The sequence below is a fragment of the Hevea brasiliensis genome, chromosome 17, assembly GCF_030052815.1.
Source record: "Hevea brasiliensis isolate MT/VB/25A 57/8 chromosome 17, ASM3005281v1, whole genome shotgun sequence".
NCBI lineage: Eukaryota > Viridiplantae > Streptophyta > Magnoliopsida > Malpighiales > Euphorbiaceae > Hevea > Hevea brasiliensis.
In genome coordinates, this window is record NC_079509.1 from 944966 (window position 1) to 965174 (window position 20209).

The following is a 20209-nucleotide window of genomic DNA, read 5'->3' on the forward strand; positions in this document are numbered from 1 at the left end:
TTGACTATTCTATCCCTGGTTCCATTCTTTTTCCTAACATAATAGCTGTACTTGCTAACTATATCTTTCAGAGTCTCTATCGCGTTATCATATGTCTGTGCTACTCAGATTTGGTCCTTTGACCACTCTAGCTAGTACTTCCACTAGCATTTAGATTATATTGCATCTGCAATCAATTGTCCAAACTTTCATTCTGCACTTTCTTTATCCATTGGCCTTCTGTGATTTATCTTCGCTAATTTATTACTCTTAACACTATTATAATTAGATTATACTATTGTTTTGAATAATTTGAAATTAGAAAGGAACTCAGCAAATTACAGTCATACTTTTATTGTATGATCTCTATTCTTATCCTTTAGCTTACATAATACCCTTACTACCTCGAGAACTAATTTTATTATTATTATTATTATTATTATTATTATTATTATTATTATTATTATTATTATTATTATTATTATTATTATTATTTTCCATGTTTACTCAACTAGCCAAAACTTAAGATTCCGGGCACCCAAACCTGTCATCCAATTCAAAGGATTTACATCCATCATGATCTGATTATATATGATTCCTATAATGGAACTTGTATCCTCTCCAGGATACCCGAGCCAACTACTCTCTACCACACTCTACATTCCCATCTGGGACACTATTCCATAAGTTATCATTATCAGTAATAACCTTCGATCCATTCTGAAAAGATAGGACTATATCCTAACTTGCTGCAACAAAGGTACTACATCTACCACCTTGCCAGAACCATGTCAAGTTAATGACTCTTTTATCATATCATAGCTCTATAAATCATCAATTCATAGTTTCGACCTTCTCTAGGTAGTAGAGTTGTACTTTATTCCATACTGATACACACAAGGTATACTATTCTCACTCTATAAGTGTCACATTTACTTTGCAACTAGTCTGAAACTTCTGGTCTGATGGCAACTCTTGATGTAACTCTAGCTCATGCTGGGGTAACTGAGTCACTGACTCTAGTTATCACCCAACTGTGACCTTTCAATATTCTAACTCTAGACTCTTAACTAAGAGTTCCCAACTCCTCTGCAAATACAGAACTCTGTTCTGGCATAACTGTACCAAAACAGAAGCCATCTCAAACACCCTCATTATGGAGCACCATGGGGATGCACGCAGCTCTACACAATAATCTCATGTCGGTACTGTAATCTGCAGCTTACAGAGCAGACATCGAGAACATTGTATAGTTACTATGATACGTCCTGACAGACTAGGTCTCCTAATTTCTTATCTCTCCTGAATCTTCTATTATCACAAACTTATTCTGACTGGGTCATCTACTGATGACTGCCAGTAGTGGTATCCTCATCCTTATCTAGGGCAACTGTACTTTTAAGACTCACTTTTATGTACTCGTGCCTTACACGAAATGGGCACACCATTTAAACCCATACTGACAAAAATATAACATTTCTTGGAGTACGTATCCTCATGATAGACCTCACATGTCTACTAACTCTATTTCACATTTCTATGTACTCCACGAAAATCAAGACACTAACTGAGGTAATCTTATATTTCCCGAGGTATAACGTAGAATCTAGAAACAAAGAATTACAGGAAAAGACGAAACAGAATCCTATACTCCGCATGTGACTCCTAGTAGACTCTTCCCAACACTTAGATGATTTTTCCCTATGAATCTGGAGCCTAAGCTCTGATACTACATTTGTCACGACCCAACCTATGGGCCGGACCGGCACTAGGACCTGAGCCAGCCTAAAGCCCCCGAGGCCCGTAGTAAGCCTAACTGTTCATTAACCCAACTCTAAGGCCCATTTGGGCCCAATTTCAAGAAACCAAACGGACAGAGTCCAGCCATAAAATGGACTTTCCAACGTGGAGTTTTCGACTCACCCGACCAGTAAACATAATAAATACTCAATTGGGGAGCTCAGCTCACCCTCCACATACTCATATCCTCATAAAAATAAATGGGAGCTCAGCTCCCTCATCCAATCCATCAAACATACATATCATTATACGTTTACAGGTCCAACATGATAATAATATTACAGACCATAATCAAATAAATACTTCTAATACATGCGGAAATTCTAGGAGTAAATAAAATTACACAAATATTGATAAACAACCTGCGAAGGAGAAAAGCAGGTTAACCAAAAATAAAATCCTCCTGTAGCCTGAAAAAAAATATTGAACAAGAGTGAGCGTTCGACTCAGAGAGTAAAATATCAATTTTAACTATAATCTCTATAACTATCTAGTCCTAATGCAACTTGTGGAGTGAATGCAACAGCAACAACATTTTCACATCATAACATCAAAAAGGTAATTTGGAGCACTCACGCACCCTGTAGCATCAATCATAACATATGGGAGCTGATCCCCTATACAGCTCTCTTAAATCCAACCTGGTGCCAGCGAAGAACTCAGCTCGGACTTCCACTTAATAACCAAATCGAGGGTCCCAGCGAAGAACTCAAGCCGTGACTACCCCTCGAAGGATCGGGTCCCAGCGAAGAACTCAAGCCGTGACTACCCGTCCTATCCATAATCCATACCACATCACACGCACGCCAACGCACGCACACTGCTCCAAATTACCGCAATAACATTCATGGCACTTTAACAGTTATGAATGCAACATAAATCGTGCCTAGAGTTTAACTACATAAATATATGCATATAAGTGATGCATGGGCATGCTGAACATATAATAATATCGAAATTACAATTAAAATTAATATTTTACTCACAGACTTAAAGACAATCAATGTGGCAGCTGGGCGGAGGAAGAAGGTCATCTGCTCACGACAATTATATTACAATTATTTAATACAATCTAACTCAATACAAACAAAGAAAAAGACCAATACGTCCTAAGTCGTGCCGAAAATCCGGCAGAGTCTCCCCTATACCTAGGACCTACCCAACCTGCAAAAGGGCTCAAAATACACTTCTATACTCACAATCCATATATCCACAACTCAATCACATCACACAGCTCCTCCTGGGCCCATCAAATCAATCATCCATCACAATATGTAAAATTTCAATTTAGTCCCTATAATTGACCATTTTTGCAAAAACTGCCCAAATCAGCTCTAAAAATTCCAAAACTTTGCCCCGCGGTCCTTAGCAATATTACTAAGCTATTGCAAGAAGAATCATAATTTTCTAAGCTACCACGAATATTTTATAGATTTTTAATCCTATTTAAGCACTAGAAAATTATGAAAAAGTAAGGTCCGGGTTTACCTTTGCCGATTCCGACTTCGGGAACGCGCTCAGGACGTCTGACAATGGGGGGCTAGCAAAAAACTCGGTCCAATTCGGAGACTTTTCCGATAACTGGTCTGTCTGGCCGGAAATTCACAGATCCGGACAACTATCGAATTTCCGCGAATTGAGGATACCTACACGAAGCCCAATAATAATATATAAAAAATCAGGGGTGTTACAAAATTAATTAAAATATATATATAAATTGTATTAATCTATATGTAAAAATTCAATCTGATGATAAATATACTCATTTTTATACGAGTTCGAATTTTCATAGGCACACTCTAATATTAAATTAAAACTTATTACTCTAAGAGATTTGATTTTCATAGCATCTCAATTTTATTTATTTAGGCGTTTGAAATATTTTTGTAGGAGATGAAAGTGATGGTATTTGTGGCTGAAGTACAATTACAGCATTCATCATGCTTCTCTCTACTTACCTTTTAATAAATCTACTCACATGCTTTGCTTCAAATCATTTTAAATTTTAATATCTTATGTTACAAAATAAATATTAAAATCAAAAGAATACTATGATTATAATTGAATGAAAAATATACTCTAAAAGCCTTGCTTTGATCATGTATTCCTTTATAATTTGATGGGTAATGAAAGGGAAAGTTCTGCATCCCACATCGGCTGAGAGCAATAGCATATTAACTTTATAAGTCTCCACCAAGGGCACCCGGAGTAATTCACTGGGAGGTGGAGTGATTGGGTGCATCTGCTTCTACCCAGGAAAGTCCCCGGGCCCTTCCTGCAGAGATGCAGTCCCGTAATCGGGAAAACTCGAGGCATGGAATTCAATCGCAATTGGCGAGGGGCTGAGACAAGTGTGGAGCCCTTGAATTCTGTACTTGAGTCACAGTGGCCGTTGCTTCACAGTCATTCACTCAGCCCGCTCTAGCGGGCCAGCAGAACGGGGCTTACGACCTCCTGGTGTGTTTGCCTTTTTCCTATAATTCAGAGCATATTTAGGCCAATGTGAGATGTTTTATTCCAAATCAAAAATAATTAGCTATCATCTTCAAGTTCTGTTTTTATGTACAATATTTAATCTATTTTCTTTAAATTATTGTTTATATTTATTTGTTTTTGTTCCCTTGCACAAAGACGAATGATTTCCATCGAACTTCATAATCCAGGACTTAGTCGTAGCCACAAAGAGAGTTGAATTCTGAAACAGACAAAACATATATTCCACTTACGAATAGATTAAAGAAAAAAGGATGGTGCCCTTCTATGATTTTTTTTCTGTTTTTTATTACTATCATATCAATTAATACACATCAAGATTTCTTTCTCAAACGATTTTAAAAACATATTTTCTCATGCCAAACTGATATATTTATAATATTTTAAATAATTTTAGAGTATTTTTTAACAGAAGTTCTATGATGTGTTAGTGTATACAAAAAGTTGTCCAACGAAGAAAGTATCATGTGCTCTGAAAGTAAGGTGATTCTGTGACACAGTTTGTTGCGTAGGTTACTTTCCACCGTCTTTGGCATCATTGCCACAGACTTGGGAGGTCACATAAAAGCGCTACAGCTACCACCTCCACCATTTTCAATTTGTTAACCCCTTGTCATATATGCACAATACATTTCAACCACATGATTGGGAAATGCTTCAAACAGCAGATTTGCAATCAAAGGGAGTGATCTATATTCTTGTGCTGTTCTCACTCTGGATATTCAAACCTGTTGGCTTTGTTTTGGCGAAATAAAAGCTGCCAGATTTGAAAACCTTTGCTGCCATGTGAAAGAGACATCTGTGTTGTGGAATGTGGATATTCAAACAAGAAACCAAAATATTAACTGAACACAATTGTATGGAATCAATCGATGATTTCAGCATCAAAACTAGAATTTATTAATATAAGGAAGAAAAGAAAAACAAATTGAGGTTTTTCCGCCCTTTATCAATTTTTGTTCTCAATTTCATACACATCAATTCATATAGAAGCTCTAAATAAAACAACTGATAAAAATGAACCATATATTAAAAACTTGGATGGCTCTCTTTGCTCATCCTTGCTGTCTATTTTAGCAATTTTAGCATAAAGAAACAAAGAGAAAAATTTACAACATGAGCTCATATCTTTCTACAACAACCCTTTCTCCTTTATGAAGCACGATAAAAGCACTGACACAGGGATGAGGGGGAAAAATTAGATTAATCTTACACAACAACTGGTGTGGCTTCATCAAGAGCAAGAACACCTGGAAGTTCTTTGCCTTCCAACAACTCCAAACTGGCACCACCACCAGTTGATATGTGGCTCATAACATCAGCAACTCCTACTTTTTCTATAGCTGCAACAGAATCTCCACCTCCAATAATTGTTGTGACTCCCTTGCCACTAAGCTCTGCTAGCTTCTTTGCAATAGCCTGCAAGCACAAATGCAAATATTCTTCAGAAAATGCAGGTAGTAACCCAATACTTAAATGATGGGCATGTGTTTTGACATGTACTTAAACATGGAGTCAAATTGGGTTTAGTCAGCCACCGCGTAAAGTTGCATCCTACACCATTTTTTTTCATTGTACAGTTACTATGAGCGATAAAGCTGATAAGCAATTGGACAAGTTTGGAATAGAGCAGAAATATATGTTGAAACTACTGGCCTAAGTAATTCTTTGAAGGTGAAGCCATTAACGAACACAATTATGCAGAAAGTGGAGCCAAAAGTGGCATCCAAGTTTTGGCTATATAAAATCCAAAAATAAGATCATGGGCCATGGCAAGCACTTTTGGCCTACCTCTGTTCCAACTGCGAACTTGTCAAATTCAAACACTCCCATTGGTCCATTCCAGATGACAGTTTTGGTAGTTTCCAAAGCATCACTGAATGTCTTAATAGATTCTGGTCCAATATCCAATCCCATCCAGCCATCAGGAATGGCTGATGCTGGCACTATCTGCAGTTGAACAAAACAATATTTCATTCCTTGTAAAGGAATATAGTCGGTGGATTTCAGCCTAGAGGTAACTGGATTTCAGAGCATCAATTAAAATTAATCTTAATCAGACTCAATATAAGAAATAAGCATAAAAAACAATGTCGAGGTAGCAAGAATCACTGAGGAACTTTCACAAAAGAGTTTAGACTACACACCTTACTGTTTGCATCTGGAGCAAACTTATCTGCAATTACCACATCAGTGGGTAGCAAAAGAGACACTCCTTTTGACTTGGCCTTGTCAAGGAGTGATGTTGCCAAATTAAGCTTATCTTCCTCAACCAAGGATGAGCCCACTGAGAGGCCTTGTGCCTTGTAAAATGTGAAGATCATTCCTCCACCCAAAAGCAAGATATCACACTTCTCAAGGAGTGATTCAATAACTCCAATCTTGGATGAGACCTTTGAACCACCTACAATGGCAGCAAATGGCCTCTTTGGGTTTGAAACTGCCCCAACAAGGTAGTCCAGCTCCTGAAACAAAATAGGGAGAAATAAATTACAATGTGATCAGAAGTTTTACAAGTAAACAAGGCAAACAAATTAAATCTAGTTTCTTAATGTGACACATATATGTCTTCTTTTGCGGTGGAACATCACATGCACAAAACATTGGATGAATGGATTGGTTCTCTCCAATATGTGCCAAACTCAAGTATTGCACTCACATGTTTGAATTCTGATGAATTAGCAACATAATAATTTGGGCTTGTAAAAATGTGGAAAGATGGCAGTGCAAGTGTCAAAAGAAAAAGAAATTTATCACAATTGTATTTGAAAGATAAGATTATTATTGACAACTGCACCAAGTGAAGGACTAAAACAGTGATTAAGTCAGTACTTTAGATTATGGTGTCTAAAATAAGGCAAAGATTTCAGATAAGATACTGCAACGAAAGGCAAAAATCCACCTTCTGCAAGAGGAACCCAGCAACAGATGGTTTTAAGTATTTTGTGACTCCTTCAGTTGAGGCATGTGCTCTATGTGCAGTCCCAAATGCATCATTGACATAGAGATCTGCTAGAGAAGCAAGCTTCTTTGCAAATTCAGGTTCATTCTTTTCTTCCTCCTTGTAAAACCTCACATTTTCAAGGAGAAGAACACCACCTTCAGGAAGTGAAGCCACCAATTTTTCTACTTCTGGGCCTATGCAATCATCAGCCTTCACAACCTGCTCAAATTAGCGTAAATCAGTAAGAACAGGTTTTCACTATTGCTTTCTTCTTAGTGTATATTTTCTTATAGGAGATATACCTGAATCCCGAGGAGTTCTGATAAACGGGGCACAAGAGGAGCCAAGCTGAACTTTGGAGTGACACCTTTTGGCCGTCCCTGGACGTCCATTAAAAATAAATGTCAGAATCAGGTCATGGACAAATGCCACAACCATTTTGAAGATCACAGAATGCCGTTTTTTTTCCAATGGACAACAACTCAGACACATTAGATATGCAATAATGCTGCAAACTGATACACATTGAAAACATTTCCGGAAAGTATCAAATTCCTTGCAATAAATCAATAGTAGCAGTATCTACCAGCCGTAGATTTGAATTTGCTATTCACATAGAATGCAGCCATTAAATGACTTGCTCATATATGCTCGTAAATAGCTAATAAACAAACTATAATATGCACAACCACCAAAAAAAAAAAAAATTTCATCGAGTTCTTACCTTTCTAACGATCAGCAACAAATGATAACCAGCTCATAAACCCTTTTTTTAATACAGCCAAACTTTTTCCAAAGGGTATCTACAGAATTACCACCAGACTTTCGGACTCGCTGATGCAGAAATGGAATTCTAATAAAGCAGCACCCAAAACAAAATAGAATTCTAATTATGCAGCTAAATTTAGTACAAATCAAAGGAGATAGCTACATGGATTCAATGAGACGCTGAAATCAATCAAAAGAACAAAATACCAATTCCACAATTAAAAAAAAAATCTAGCAAATACCGGAAACTACAAAAACTTAGAAACCAAAAACTTTATACTCGGGGAAGTGCACGTACCAAATGACTAGAAAGAAGTACTTTAGCTCCATTTTGGATCAAATGCTTAATGGTGGGGATTGCAGCTCTAATTCTAGTGTCATCAGTGATTTTTTGGTTGTCATCCAAAGGCACATTCAAATCAGCCCTCACAAAGACCTTCTTTCCCTTCAAATCCGTAGCTGTCAGCTCTCCAACACTCTTCTTGGCCATGGACACCACTGCCCTCGAGGCCTTACCGGACCCAAATGATTGGATTTTGGATGCAACATGGTGACTAAAAAGAGGGTCAGCAGCAGCGAAGCCGAGGCGGCGAAGACTGGTGGAGCGGAGGCCGGTAGAGGAAACTGGAAGAAGGGAAGCACGAAGGCGGGTGTTGGAGGAGGAAGAAGCTGTGGTTTTAAGAAGAGAAAGGGTAGTGGGTGCTGTAGCAGAGGCCATAATTGGGAGAGATGGAGGGAGAAAGAGAGTGATGTGTGTTTAGAGAGGGAGTGAAGATGTGTGGACTAAAAGAAGAAGCTCATATGGATGTGAAAATGTAAAAGACGTGAAGATGTGGATGTGAGGAAGGAAGATGGGAATGGATGGGCAATGTGAGTAGATTTCGGATTTTCTCTTATCGTTGAGGAGAGGTTCAAGATGTTCGATGCTTTTAATATTTGCCATTTGCTTGCTATCGCCGCTACTCCACTTATTTTACCTTCTTTTATTTTACCTTTGGTTTGATTGAGGGAAAATGGAAATTTATTTTTATCTTTATTTTTATTTTTTTGATATTAAACATAAAAAGGAAAATGAGAAAAAATTTTATTGAAAATTAATAGCCCACATGCCAATGCCTGTCCAACCCAAATCTTCAGAGCCCACTGGAAGGAGAAAGGCTTCTGGGTGATGGCTGTTGCCAAAGAATTGATCGTAATTTTCAACAATTATTGAAAAAAAAAATTGAATCTTTGATCTTCTGATTTAGCGATTAGTACAACTTTGGCAAAAGAATTGATTAAAAAAAAAAAAAACACAATTAATTTTATCGGCAGACCTAAATTTAGAATTTTATCCTAAATTATAACGCTTATTGGAGTGGGAACCGACTAAAATATCCGGAGCCTGTGATCACTCTATTCATGGATCTCTCTTCTCGTTCGTTGCATCTTAAAATTTTCCCGCACTTTCTCTCTTCCCCTCGCCTGGTTTTTGGCCATGTGTCCTTTCTTTTCCTTCAGACACCTCGTGATAAGAATCCTAAGCTCATTCCAAGAGCTCTGAAAGGGTGGCATGAGTACGAGGATGCAGTGAAGCGAAAAGACGTCGCCAGAGCTCTCAGATTCTTGAGATCCCTAGAAGCCGATAAGAATAAGGATAATTCAGCTGACAAGGTTAATGGGTTCTTATCGTCTGGCCCGACTCGGGCTGGTATCAGTGAGCTGGGGTTGTTTGACGGGTCACAAAGGGATTGGGAGGTTTTGGACGCTTGTTTGAATGCTGATGATATGAGGCTTGTGGGTAGTGCTTATGGGTTCCTCAAGAACAGGGGTTTCTTGCCCAGTTTTGGAAAATTCAGCAACATTGGTAAAATTCAATTCTGTTTATGTTTAGTTTGACAAAATATATGATTTGCTGCGATTTTTTTTTTCTTTTTGGTGCTATGGGATGATATGGCATCATGCTTGTGAAATACTGAAATCGCGTGATTTATTGGACAAACTGTTGGTATTTGATGAGGTAGTAACCTAGATTATTTAGGACTTATACTAGGTAGAGATAGGAGAAATGTAACAACATCGGTTTTACCTTGGGGGAATCTCAATAACTGAGATTGAATCTCAAGTTTTTATCTCTCACAAATTCTTAAATGCCTGTGATTGTTCATAGTTTCTAATTCATATCCAATTAATTCTTTTAGCACTTCTCGGTGACCTATGTCTTAAAATGATCATTCTTTTCTTATGTACTACAAATGTAGTTTTGGAGGGACCCAGAGATGTGACCCCGACTGTATTCAAGTCTTCAACTGGTTTAGAAGGTGCTTTTATTTATGCTCTCGTTTCCTGTGCCTCTTTCAATTTATATTATTCTGTTAGTTTGGGATTAATGCTAGGCTGAGTTGAATATCTTCTGTCTATTGTAGTTTGAGTAAATATATTTCTGTATGATATCACACTAAAACATATCTGTTTTCCTCATTCTTCCATTCAGTGTCCAAATTTGCTCCAAAGAAGTGGGGCCTTTCTGGAACTTCAAGATTTGCCTTGGTTGCTTTTCTCGGCGGGGTATCTTTTCTGCTTTCACAAGGGATTGATATCAGAACTAACCTTGCGGCCATTTTAGGACTGGCCTTTATGGACTCTATTTTCCTTGGAGGTACCTGTTTAGCTCAAATTTCAAGTTACTGGCCTCCATACAAGCGTCGAATTTTAATTCATGAAGCAGGTCATCTTCTGGTAGGTAAGTACTTTGTTATTTGATTTTATGCTGGGAGAATGGTATCTACTTCCTGGTGAAATATAAATTGATTTTTTTTTTATAAATAAAGATCCTTTGGAACCTTAGTGCACAATCTGCAAGAAGGCAGAGAATTTTGATGTCAAATGTGGAAAACTATTTCTGCACATTCATTGCTCACCTCTTTTCTGTTTTAACTTACGTGAGGTGATTCAACAATGGATGACCATTTCAACAGTAGTGAATTTCTTGTCTGGTACTAGCCTATGTAACTAATTGTCAAATTCATTTTGCAGCTTACCTTATGGGTTGCCCAATTCGTGGTGTGATTTTGGACCCAATTATTGCAATGCAAATGGGCATTCAAGGCCAGGTACGAGCTCTCATTCATGCTTTTTCTGGAAGTTCTCTCTTTCTTTGCTAATTTGTCATGCTTCTGAGCAAACTTGTTATTTTGTTACTTTATTCATGATAAATAATTAATAAATCATTTCCATTTATCATTTTGATTTTACAAGTGCTGGAGTTAAGGGCATTCTCCTCATCATATGCATCTCTTCTGGCTTCTTAATTTGTGTAATCTAGATATGTAAGAGGAAAAAAATCTTTTGGTATGAAAAAACAGTGTTAGCCCCATTAGCTCCAAATAGTAAGGATTTTGATGATAACAAATCTTATGGAAATATTTCTCACTCGTGCAAGAAAAAATCGATTATTGTCCAATTCACCCCCCTAGACACATTGTTTGGGACAACAAACAGTGATGCGCGTAGTCAATAAATCTTGTGTTGTTATGTTGTTTGCTTAGATATCATTCTTTGATTCATATGTTCAGTCTGACCATTTAGCTTTGTTGATACATCCAATCATTGTAATAGAGTTTATCTTTGTTGACTGTTCCAATGATTGATACAGATTTCAATTAATATCTTATGCTAAAAACTTTAGAATCATGCAGCAGTTCTTAAATGGCAAAGGGAACTAACAATTATTACATCCTTTTAGGCAGGAACTCAGTTTTGGGATGAAAAGATGAGTAACGAGCTTGCTGAAGGACGACTCAGTGGCACTACCTTTGACAGGTAGGTATGATGTGTGCATTCTTATTTGAGGTTACTTGACAATGACATGTGTTCTTTTGGTTGGCAACAGCTGAAAGAATGGTTTCTACGATTGCGATTAGAAGTATAACCCCTTTTTCTTATTAGCATTATTCATCTGAATTAGATCACCCTAATGAGAAATGTGAAGTGGCTATTTTGTATGAGACACTGAAACTAGGATTCTGGGCTTATAGTTGATAGCCAACCGCCTAGCTGCCATTTTGTGCCTGGTCACCTTGCCAATGAAAGGTGGTCAGAAGGGTGATTTGAAAAAACTATTTTAACTGGATTACTTTTTTTTTTCCCCTGCCCTGCATCTGTGAGTGACTGGGTGTGTTGTAATCTAACTCAGTAGAAAAAGGTACTCATATGTTCATTAATATCAATCTCTGGTGTGAATTTGCCATGACAGCTGGCATGATATGATGGTCAGGTACTGCATGGTGCTTTTTGCTGGCATTGCAGCTGAGGCTTTTGTTTATGGAGAGGCAGAGGGTGGAGAAAATGATGAAAATCTATTTAGGAGCATCTGTGTTCTTATGCAACCCCCATTATCTGTAGCCAAGGTATCGCCCACTATCATTATTGACGTGCTGTTTTTCTTTGGGGGAACGGTGCTAAATTTTGCTCCTTTTGTCACTACCTCTTGTAGATGTCAAATCAAGCAAGGTGGTCAGTTCTGCAGTCCTACAATCTGCTAAAATGGCAGAGGCATGCTCATCGGGCTGCTGTCAAAGCTCTGGAAAGTGGTAGTAGTTTAAGTGTTGTAATTAGGAGAATTGAGGAAGCTATGTCTTCTGCTACGTGAAATGTAGATGGTGGGAAAAAGGTGGTTTTCTCTCTTCTTGTCACTAGTATGTAAACCGCTTCTTTCTTTTTTCCCCCCATATGTTTTTTATGTTGGTGCTGATGGAAAGATTTACTTGAATGCGCCTATTGCCTGTACTCCAAATTTTGGCAGGACAAGCTGGGATCGGCTGTTAAAGACCTGAAGTCATATTGGTTTCTGCAGTCTCTCACGACTTAGCTATACTGATTAATAGTCTTGCTTTGCTGCAGGCATCAACAATTTGATGGTGGGATGATACTTCATCCATCGCCCCTAATGAATTTCCCCAATAAAACATAAAACAATCGGCTGGGCAATGGAAGGAAAGCAGGCAGAATCTTGTGGCACTGTTTGTTACCATACTTTTCAACCAAGGCACTCCAGAAATTGATCTGAAGATGATATTTTATGCCTCTGTCTCTCCCTCCCATTTATCTTTAACTGTGGTTATGAAAAACAGCAAATGAATGCTTTTGTGGAAGGTGAGAGTAGAGCACGGAGAGCCTTTAATGGACTGGAAGCAACTTGCTTGAATCTGGTTTTTGCTCTGAAAGTATATCTAATATCATCTTTAGTTAATGCAATGCATGCAGGTCAATGTTAAATTTAATCTATTTGCAACTCGTCACATTTTCAACTTGAATCGCGATTCTCTCGTATTCCTCAGCAAGCACGTTTACAATAATTACGCATGCCTTTCTCAGAAATTGTAGAACCAGTTGCGGTTCTAAGGGAGGTTGCTTCGTTGTTGACCTGAACTATTGGGACGCTAGTCTTGGAACATTATTATTTCCAATCTTTGAACTTGATTACAATCAAGCGGTACCTGTTATATACAGTTATACCCATTCTTGAATGAAATGGAAAATGACCTGCTAATGTTAGGGTGCGGGAATACCTTAAAACTAAGATCTTTTTTGTGGAATGTGAAAGGGAAAAAGATAATGTTCAATCAATGAGACGAGAAAAGAAAAGAAATGAGAGGTTAACTTTCTACTGTTTGGAAGCTTCAAGAAATAGAAAATGATATATTTAACATTCAAGGATGGATAGCTCTTATAATTTGAAGGAATAACTGATCTCTCATCATCAGTTTTTTTTCCTTTTTTTAGTTGTATATACACACACAAGGCTTTAACTCCTGAAATGGAATATAATAATATTGCCAACATTCCAAGAATAAGTTAATGTTCTCCAGTGGTTGCTCTGTCTATTGTTGCATGAATGAATAAAATCAAATCTGTATAACAATTTCACTAGCTGAAGTAGAAGGGATTTTATGCGCACTAAAGTTCTTCAAAATATATTGCAGGTGTCTAAATATTAAGTTAACAACTTGATTGCAGTGAGTAATTAAAAGAAGTTTAGAGCAAGTGACAAGATATCACATAACCCTCGATCATATAATGATCTGCAAGCATGTAGTCCAATGGAAACACACATACGTAGCCACAAAATAATTTATGTTCCAATAAAAATAAGCTCTCCCATTGGATGTATTTGATTATTGTGCTGATTCGTCATTTTTTATTTCACAGAAATTTTTTATTTTTTGCTGAATTAAAGCTTGCTCGATGGAACCCCAACTGGTGCTTCTCTGGATCTCTTTTCTACAGCTCGAGAAAGCTTCTTGACCGCATCTTTTGGCAGATGACGAGGTCGGCTCAGCCAAAGTCCTCCATCAACAATTACAGTGGTTCCATTAACAAATTTACCTACGAAAAAACAATCACATAAATATATGAGTTTCTTTGGAAGGCTAAATATATATGTTCTTTTCTAATGGGAACATGGAAAATAAGGGTACTTGACATTACACTTCATTACTCAGTGGTAAGGGAAAAATAAACTATGGAATGCAGCAAGTTTCACATATATTAGCAAATATATCTCTAAATCTCAAATCTGACTATCAAGGATTGATTCCCTTCATTTGCAAGCTCGAGAGGAAACTTATTACTCTCAGATATGAAGATACATTTTCTGATAAATAGCCAAACCTATGTAGTATGAGCATAAGACTACCATGCTGAAATATAGAAAGGATCAAAGACTTGGTTGCATTTACCACTTCTTTATTTACAATAAATTAATTTCGATGTATGAAGACTTGTATATAATTTTCAAAATACACAAAATAGGGATTTTGAATTTTGATAATCAGTTAAGTTAATGATTTCACTGACCAGCATCAGAAGTAAGGTAGAGAGCAGCCATAGCAATGTCCCATTTCTTCCCCAATTTATACAGAGGCATGTATTCTTTTGCTTTGCTATTAATCTCCTTGGGCACAAGTTTACTCATGCCAGGGGTATCATCAATGGGGCCTGGAGCAATCCCATTCACCCTAATATCATAGTCGGTGCCCCACTCCAATGCCAGATTTCTGGCAATAGCATCAACAGCTGCCTATTTGAGAAATGATATTATTGCAAAGAAGTTCAACTAAATATGCCAAATATACCAGGCGGCTGGTAAAGCATGTGACAAACCTTCGCAGCTGATACATGAATCTGATACCAAGATGCTGTATAGTGCAACGTAGCACTAATGTTTAAAATTGTTCCACCACCAGATGAGCTTCGTCCAAGCCCTCCTTTCTTGAGATACTTGAGGGCTTCATGGCACATTGTGAAGGTGCCAACAGCATCGATATCCAAAACTGTAAGGGACAATAGAAAACAAGAGCATTTAGGTCAAAACCTGGCACAGCCTACAGCTAACAAGAGGTTTATCAATACTGATAGATAAAATGATTCTATATGTGATTAAAAGCAGAATTCCAATTTGCTTAAAACTATCAGTGAACCTTTATCTCCACATTTCAATTAGTTTTTTATTAATAGAAGGCATTTCATGGTTTTTTTAATTTTCTATTTGTCCATGTCTTAATGATGAAGAAAACATCAATCTACTTAAAGGATAGGACAATCTCAATGAAACCCACTTAACACATGCTTTAAAAACAAAATTTTTTCATAATCTCTAAAGTTCTTTAGGAAGGTTCAGTTCCCTACAATGTTCCAGAATAGCAAAGACGGTGTGAAATTAGTTCTAAAACCTGTTCGAAATCCATTAGGCGACAAATCCTCCGGCGATACAAGAAAGTTGCCAGCTGCAGCATTCACAAGAATGTCAATCCTGCCAAAACGTTTAAAAGTTGATTCTAAAACTCTTTTAGCATCTTCCTGCTTGCGAACATCCCCCTCAAAGCCAACAGCCTGCAAATACAGCAGCAAAGGAATGCAACTAAATGAGATAGAAGTACAAGTTATAAAGTTTGAAACAACAAAATAAAACAGAAGCCCAGACAATAGGTCAAACCAGCTATATAAGGAGCAATTGCTAATCGATGAGAAGACAAAAAGGCTAAGCCAACCATTAGTTTGTTCTAAAAATAAAGAAATCATTAGCCCATGGGATGCCTATCAATCGAATGGACCTGATGGCTGTTAAAAGGAATTACTTTGAAAAAAAACAAACAAATTTTTTTTTAAAGGAAAAGGAAATGAAGTGAACGAGATTATCAAAGAAAGAAAGATATGCTAATTGAGATGAGATGGTGAAATTATCAACTGAAAAACAATCCTTACGACAATTCCAAGGGACTGGAGATTGGAGACTGCAGAGTCAAGCACTTGCTTGCGTCGACCCATAATCGAAACAGAGGCACCATGTTTTCCAAACTGTGCTGATATCTCAAATCCAATTCCTGACCCACCTCCTGTTATTACAGCCACCTTCCCTTTCAATATATCTGACCTAAATGGCGACTCCATCCCTCACTTTTCTCTTCTCTGATTCCCTCCTTTCTTCTCTCTATTCTGGAGCTGTTCTCTCTCTTGTCCACATGTAGACGAAGCCTTCGATACTAATAACCACGTCCACACGGTGACTAATAAAATATTTATATTTAAAAATAATTTAGTGATCAAATAATTTAATTTTTAAATTTAAAATTTTTTAAATTATTAATATGATTATATTTATAATTATTATTTAATTACTATCTTTTTATTTATAATAATGTCAGCTCTAGTTAAAATTTTCTGACCAAAAAAAATAAAATTTAAATATTCGTAATATCTTGTGAAGGAAAATATTCGTATATTTTCATATAAATTTTAAAGCATTATTATGATATATGTAATTATAAATTAATAAATATTAAATTTTAATTTTAAAAAAATTAATATATATTTAATTAATTTTGGATAATTTCCTGTTTGAATACTTGATATACAAACAAATGGCTCAAGTGACACGTAAACTCTATCCTCCCATGGATCACGCTCTAAATTGAGAATAATTATATATAATATAATTAATTTTATATCTTATATAAAATAATAAATAAATAAAAATTAATCATACATAAAAGAAACCTATGAAATTATAATTAATTATAAATATTAATCAATTTTTATTTTTTCTGAAATTATTTATATATTTAATTGAAATTATGTAAAATCAGGGTAAGGAAAGTTTTAACCTTTATATTTTTCGTGAAATAACGTCCCAGTAAAATTTTCTGGGAAAAATGGGAGAAAATTTTTAGTTTTTTTTTTTTTTCCTTTGTTGAGGTAACAAAAATTCTTCATTTTCCAACCAGCGAGCAGAAACTAAAAAGCCTATTTGGCATGTTATTAAAATTATTATTAAGAAAATTATTTTTTTAAATATATTAATTAGATAGTATTAAAAATAATTAAAAATTAAATTTAATAAATTTTAATCATAAAAATATTAAAATAATTAAATAGCTTTTGACAAATTATTTTTTTAATTATATTTAAAATGATGATTTTATTTAGAAAAACAGTTTTTACCTTTTAAATTTAATGTCAAACAAGCTAAAAATGGAGCAAGAAGAAATTTGGTTGACAAAAACTTTTCCCAAGTTTAATTTAGTTTATTTCTAATATTTTATTTAATTTAATTTAAAAATTAATATTTATAAATTAAAATTTTAAATTAAAATAAAAAATAAAAAATTTTAATTTCTTAATTTTAAAATTAAATTTTTAATTTAAATAAAAAAATTCGAATCGCATCAACCAGTCAAACTAGTAAATTATTGAAACAGTCCTCAAATCGATTTGGATTTATAATTGAACCATATAAGAAAGTGACTTGGCGTGATTCATCTACTTAACGATTAAATTGGTGAACCTGTGTGATCTAATTAACTCAACCAACTCAATTATTCAATAAAATATCTTCTTTTTTTTTTAATTTTTAGTATAAAAAATTAAACTCAAAATCTTATAAAAAATATATTTAAAATCAAAATTAATTGAGCTAACTTATTAACACTATGTTTTTATTTTAATATATATTTTTTATTATATACTTAATATTCTATAAATATTTAAAAAAACTATATATTTATACATTATATTATTTAATACTTTTATATAAAATTTAAAAATATTATTAAAATTTATTAAATACAATTTAATAAATATTAAAGTTTTATTTTAAATAATTAAAATTTAATTAATTATATTATTTATCAATTAACTCAACCAAGACAATTATTCAATAAAATCTCTTTTTTTTATTTTTTTCTTAATTTTTAATATAAAAAATTAAACTCAAAATCTCATAAAAAAATATTTAAAATTAAAATTAATTCAGCTAACTTATTAACAGGATATTTTTATTTTAATATATATTTTTTATTATATACTTAATATTCTATAAATATTTAAAAAAAACTATATATTTATACATTAAATTATTTAATACTTTTATATAAAATTTAAAAATATTATTAAAATTTATTAAATACAATTTAATAAATATTAAAGTTTTATTTTAAATAATTAAAATTTAATTAATTATATTATTTATCAATTAACTCAATTACCACAATTATTCAATAAAATCTATTTTTTTATATTTTTTTTATTTTTTAATATAAAAAATTAAACTCAAAATCTCATAAAAAAATTTTTAAAATTAAAATTAATTGAACTAAATTATTAATAGGGTGTTTTCATTTTAATATATATTTTTTATTATATACTTAATATTCTATAAATATTTAAAAAAAATTATATATTTATACATTATATCATTTAATACTTTTATATAAAATTTAAAAATATTATAAAAATTTATTAAATACAATTTAATAAATATTAAAATTTTATTTTAAATAATTAAAATTTAATTAATTATATTATTTATTTATATTAATAAATTTATATATTTAATTAATTTTTAATAACTCACTAATTAAATTATTAACCTACTTAACTCATTGATTGAATTACTAATCTATTCGATCAATCCCTTCACGGAGTCAATCTCTGAATCGGATTTAATATCACCACTTTAAACCCGTCGAAACTTCAAAAACGCTAAACCCTGACCTAAACAATGAACCCCCAAGCCGAGAAGGAAAAATCCACGAACCCTAATTCCAACTGCCCACCACCACCACAACTTTATTTTCCGACCTGGTCTAGCCGAATGGGTGGTCCAAACCTGCAAGGAACTGGGGATGAAAAGGCCCACGCCAGTCCAAGCCCACTGCATCCAGAAGATTTTGGCGGGTCATGGCGTTCTGGGGCTGGCCCAGACTGGGCAAGACGGCAGCGTTTGCGCTTCCGATCCTGCACCGCTTGGCTCAGGATCCATATGGTATTTTGGCGTTGGTGGTGGCTCCTACTAGGGAATGGCCTATCAGTTGGCTGAGCAGTTCCGTGCCCCGGGGTCTTGCTTGCATTTACAATGTGCGGTGGTGGTTGGGGGTATGCATATGCTGACCCAAGCCAAGACCTTAATGGGCAGACCACAAGTTGTTATCGCCTCGCCTGGAAGGGTTAAGGTCTTATTGGAGGAGAATCCGGATATCCCTGCTGTCTTCTCTAGAACCAGTGTAATTACTTTATCCTTTGGTTTATTTTGTGACGCAGAGTATCTTAGTGTGATTTTTATTGGAATTTTTAAATGTGATCATTGTGAAATCTAATCGCAAGTTATTATTTTTGGCAATTCTCTTGAACGTTAGAATGGGATAATTTTGCTAGCATACAAGAGTTATGAATTTTTTTTTTTTTTTTAAGCTGTGGGGGAGTTATGGATTTTTTTAAGCTGTGGAGGAGTTATGAATATGAATGTATCTCATGCACAATTGTAAATCATCCATTTGAGTAACATAGGAAAAAATTAATTCTTTAATAAAAACTAGGAGATTCTGCAATTACTCACTACACAAGAAAGAAACTAAGGTGGAACTTTGGCTCAACGAACTCCTTACTTATGTGTGTTTTGTTTATACTCTCTGCCACCACCACCACCCCACTAACGAACTCCTTTTCCACTACTAGGCATGCAGTAGCATAGAATTTTCACGCTGGCTGATTTGTGGTAGTAGATTGGCTTGCATTTGGAAGAAAAATTAGTTTATGCAAACATATTACTTCAAGATTTTGATATTTACTCTTCGCCATTTCATCTCTGTAATGTGGAAGCAGAAGTTATCACCTTTTGAGTTTATCACTGGAAGAGCCTGATCAGGAAGCAGCAGCATTGCATTCATTCAAATCTCAGTCTTTGAGACT

The 20209-nt window shown here is 34.9% G+C and overlaps 3 protein-coding genes across 5 annotated transcripts; 1 reads left to right on the forward strand and 2 right to left on the reverse strand.

Moving 5' to 3' along the window:
* Nucleotides 1-5281: 5281 nt before the first annotated feature.
* Nucleotides 5282-8925, reverse strand: LOC110665961 (phosphoglycerate kinase, chloroplastic). Its single transcript, XM_021826293.2, has 6 exons — nt 8283-8925; nt 7519-7596; nt 7175-7435; nt 6420-6737; nt 6064-6222; nt 5282-5691 (listed from the first exon to the last, which is right to left on the reverse strand). The coding sequence occupies exons 1-6, from the start codon at nt 8700-8702 to the stop codon at nt 5482-5484; spliced, it is 1446 nt and encodes a 481-aa protein (XP_021681985.2). The 5' UTR covers nt 8703-8925; the 3' UTR covers nt 5282-5481.
* Nucleotides 8926-9194: 269 nt separating this feature from the next.
* LOC110665962 (uncharacterized) lies at nt 9195-13219 on the forward strand. Of its 3 annotated transcripts, none has more exons than XM_021826295.2 (8): nt 9195-9830; nt 10225-10284; nt 10458-10706; nt 11000-11076; nt 11709-11785; nt 12219-12372; nt 12459-12660; nt 12866-13219. In XM_021826295.2, the coding sequence occupies exons 1-7, from the start codon at nt 9386-9388 to the stop codon at nt 12612-12614; spliced, it is 1218 nt and encodes a 405-aa protein (XP_021681987.2). In that variant the 5' UTR covers nt 9195-9385; the 3' UTR covers nt 12615-12660; nt 12866-13219. The 3 variants fall into 3 exon arrangements, with proteins under 3 accessions (XP_021681987.2, XP_021681986.2, XP_021681989.2); XM_021826294.2 differs by having other exon boundaries at nt 9203-9830; nt 12459-12635; XM_021826297.2 differs by having other exon boundaries at nt 9214-9830; nt 12240-12372; nt 12459-12635.
* Nucleotides 13220-13910: 691 nt separating this feature from the next.
* LOC110665963 (peroxisomal 2,4-dienoyl-CoA reductase [(3E)-enoyl-CoA-producing]) lies at nt 13911-16512 on the reverse strand. The gene is made up of 5 exons (XM_021826300.2): nt 16229-16512; nt 15697-15856; nt 15128-15297; nt 14822-15044; nt 13911-14350 (listed from the first exon to the last, which is right to left on the reverse strand). The coding sequence occupies exons 1-5, from the start codon at nt 16412-16414 to the stop codon at nt 14196-14198; spliced, it is 894 nt and encodes a 297-aa protein (XP_021681992.1). The 5' UTR covers nt 16415-16512; the 3' UTR covers nt 13911-14195.
* Nucleotides 16513-20209: the final 3697 nt, after the last annotated feature.

What these genes read in the sequence shown, in the direction of transcription:
- LOC110665961 (XM_021826293.2), bottom strand. Translation starts at nt 8,702, where the DNA reads ATGGCCTCTGCTACAGCACCCACTACCCTTTCTCTTCTTAAAACCACA. An exon ending in CAGAACTCCTCGGGATTCAG is followed by an intron (nt 7,436 to 7,518) that starts GTATATCTCCTA and finishes TAATTTGAGCAG; the next exon opens with GTTGTGAAGGCTGATGATTG. An exon ending in AGTTCGCAGTTGGAACAGAG is followed by an intron (nt 5,692 to 6,063) that starts GTAGGCCAAAAG and finishes TTGTGCTTGCAG; the next exon opens with GCTATTGCAAAGAAGCTAGC.
- LOC110665963 (XM_021826300.2), bottom strand. Translation starts at nt 16,414, where the DNA reads ATGGAGTCGCCATTTAGGTCAGATATATTGAAAGGGAAGGTGGCTGTA. An exon ending in GCCTAATGGATTTCGAACAG is followed by an intron (nt 15,298 to 15,696) that starts GTTTTAGAACTA and finishes TGTCCCTTACAG; the next exon opens with TTTTGGATATCGATGCTGTT. An exon ending in TTCATGTATCAGCTGCGAAG is followed by an intron (nt 15,045 to 15,127) that starts GTTTGTCACATG and finishes TTTCTCAAATAG; the next exon opens with GCAGCTGTTGATGCTATTGC.
- LOC110665962 (XM_021826295.2), top strand. Translation starts at nt 9,386, where the DNA reads ATGGATCTCTCTTCTCGTTCGTTGCATCTTAAAATTTTCCCGCACTTT. An exon ending in GTCTTCAACTGGTTTAGAAG is followed by an intron (nt 10,285 to 10,457) that starts GTGCTTTTATTT and finishes TCTTCCATTCAG; the next exon opens with TGTCCAAATTTGCTCCAAAG. An exon ending in AGCAGGTCATCTTCTGGTAG is followed by an intron (nt 10,707 to 10,999) that starts GTAAGTACTTTG and finishes TTCATTTTGCAG; the next exon opens with CTTACCTTATGGGTTGCCCA.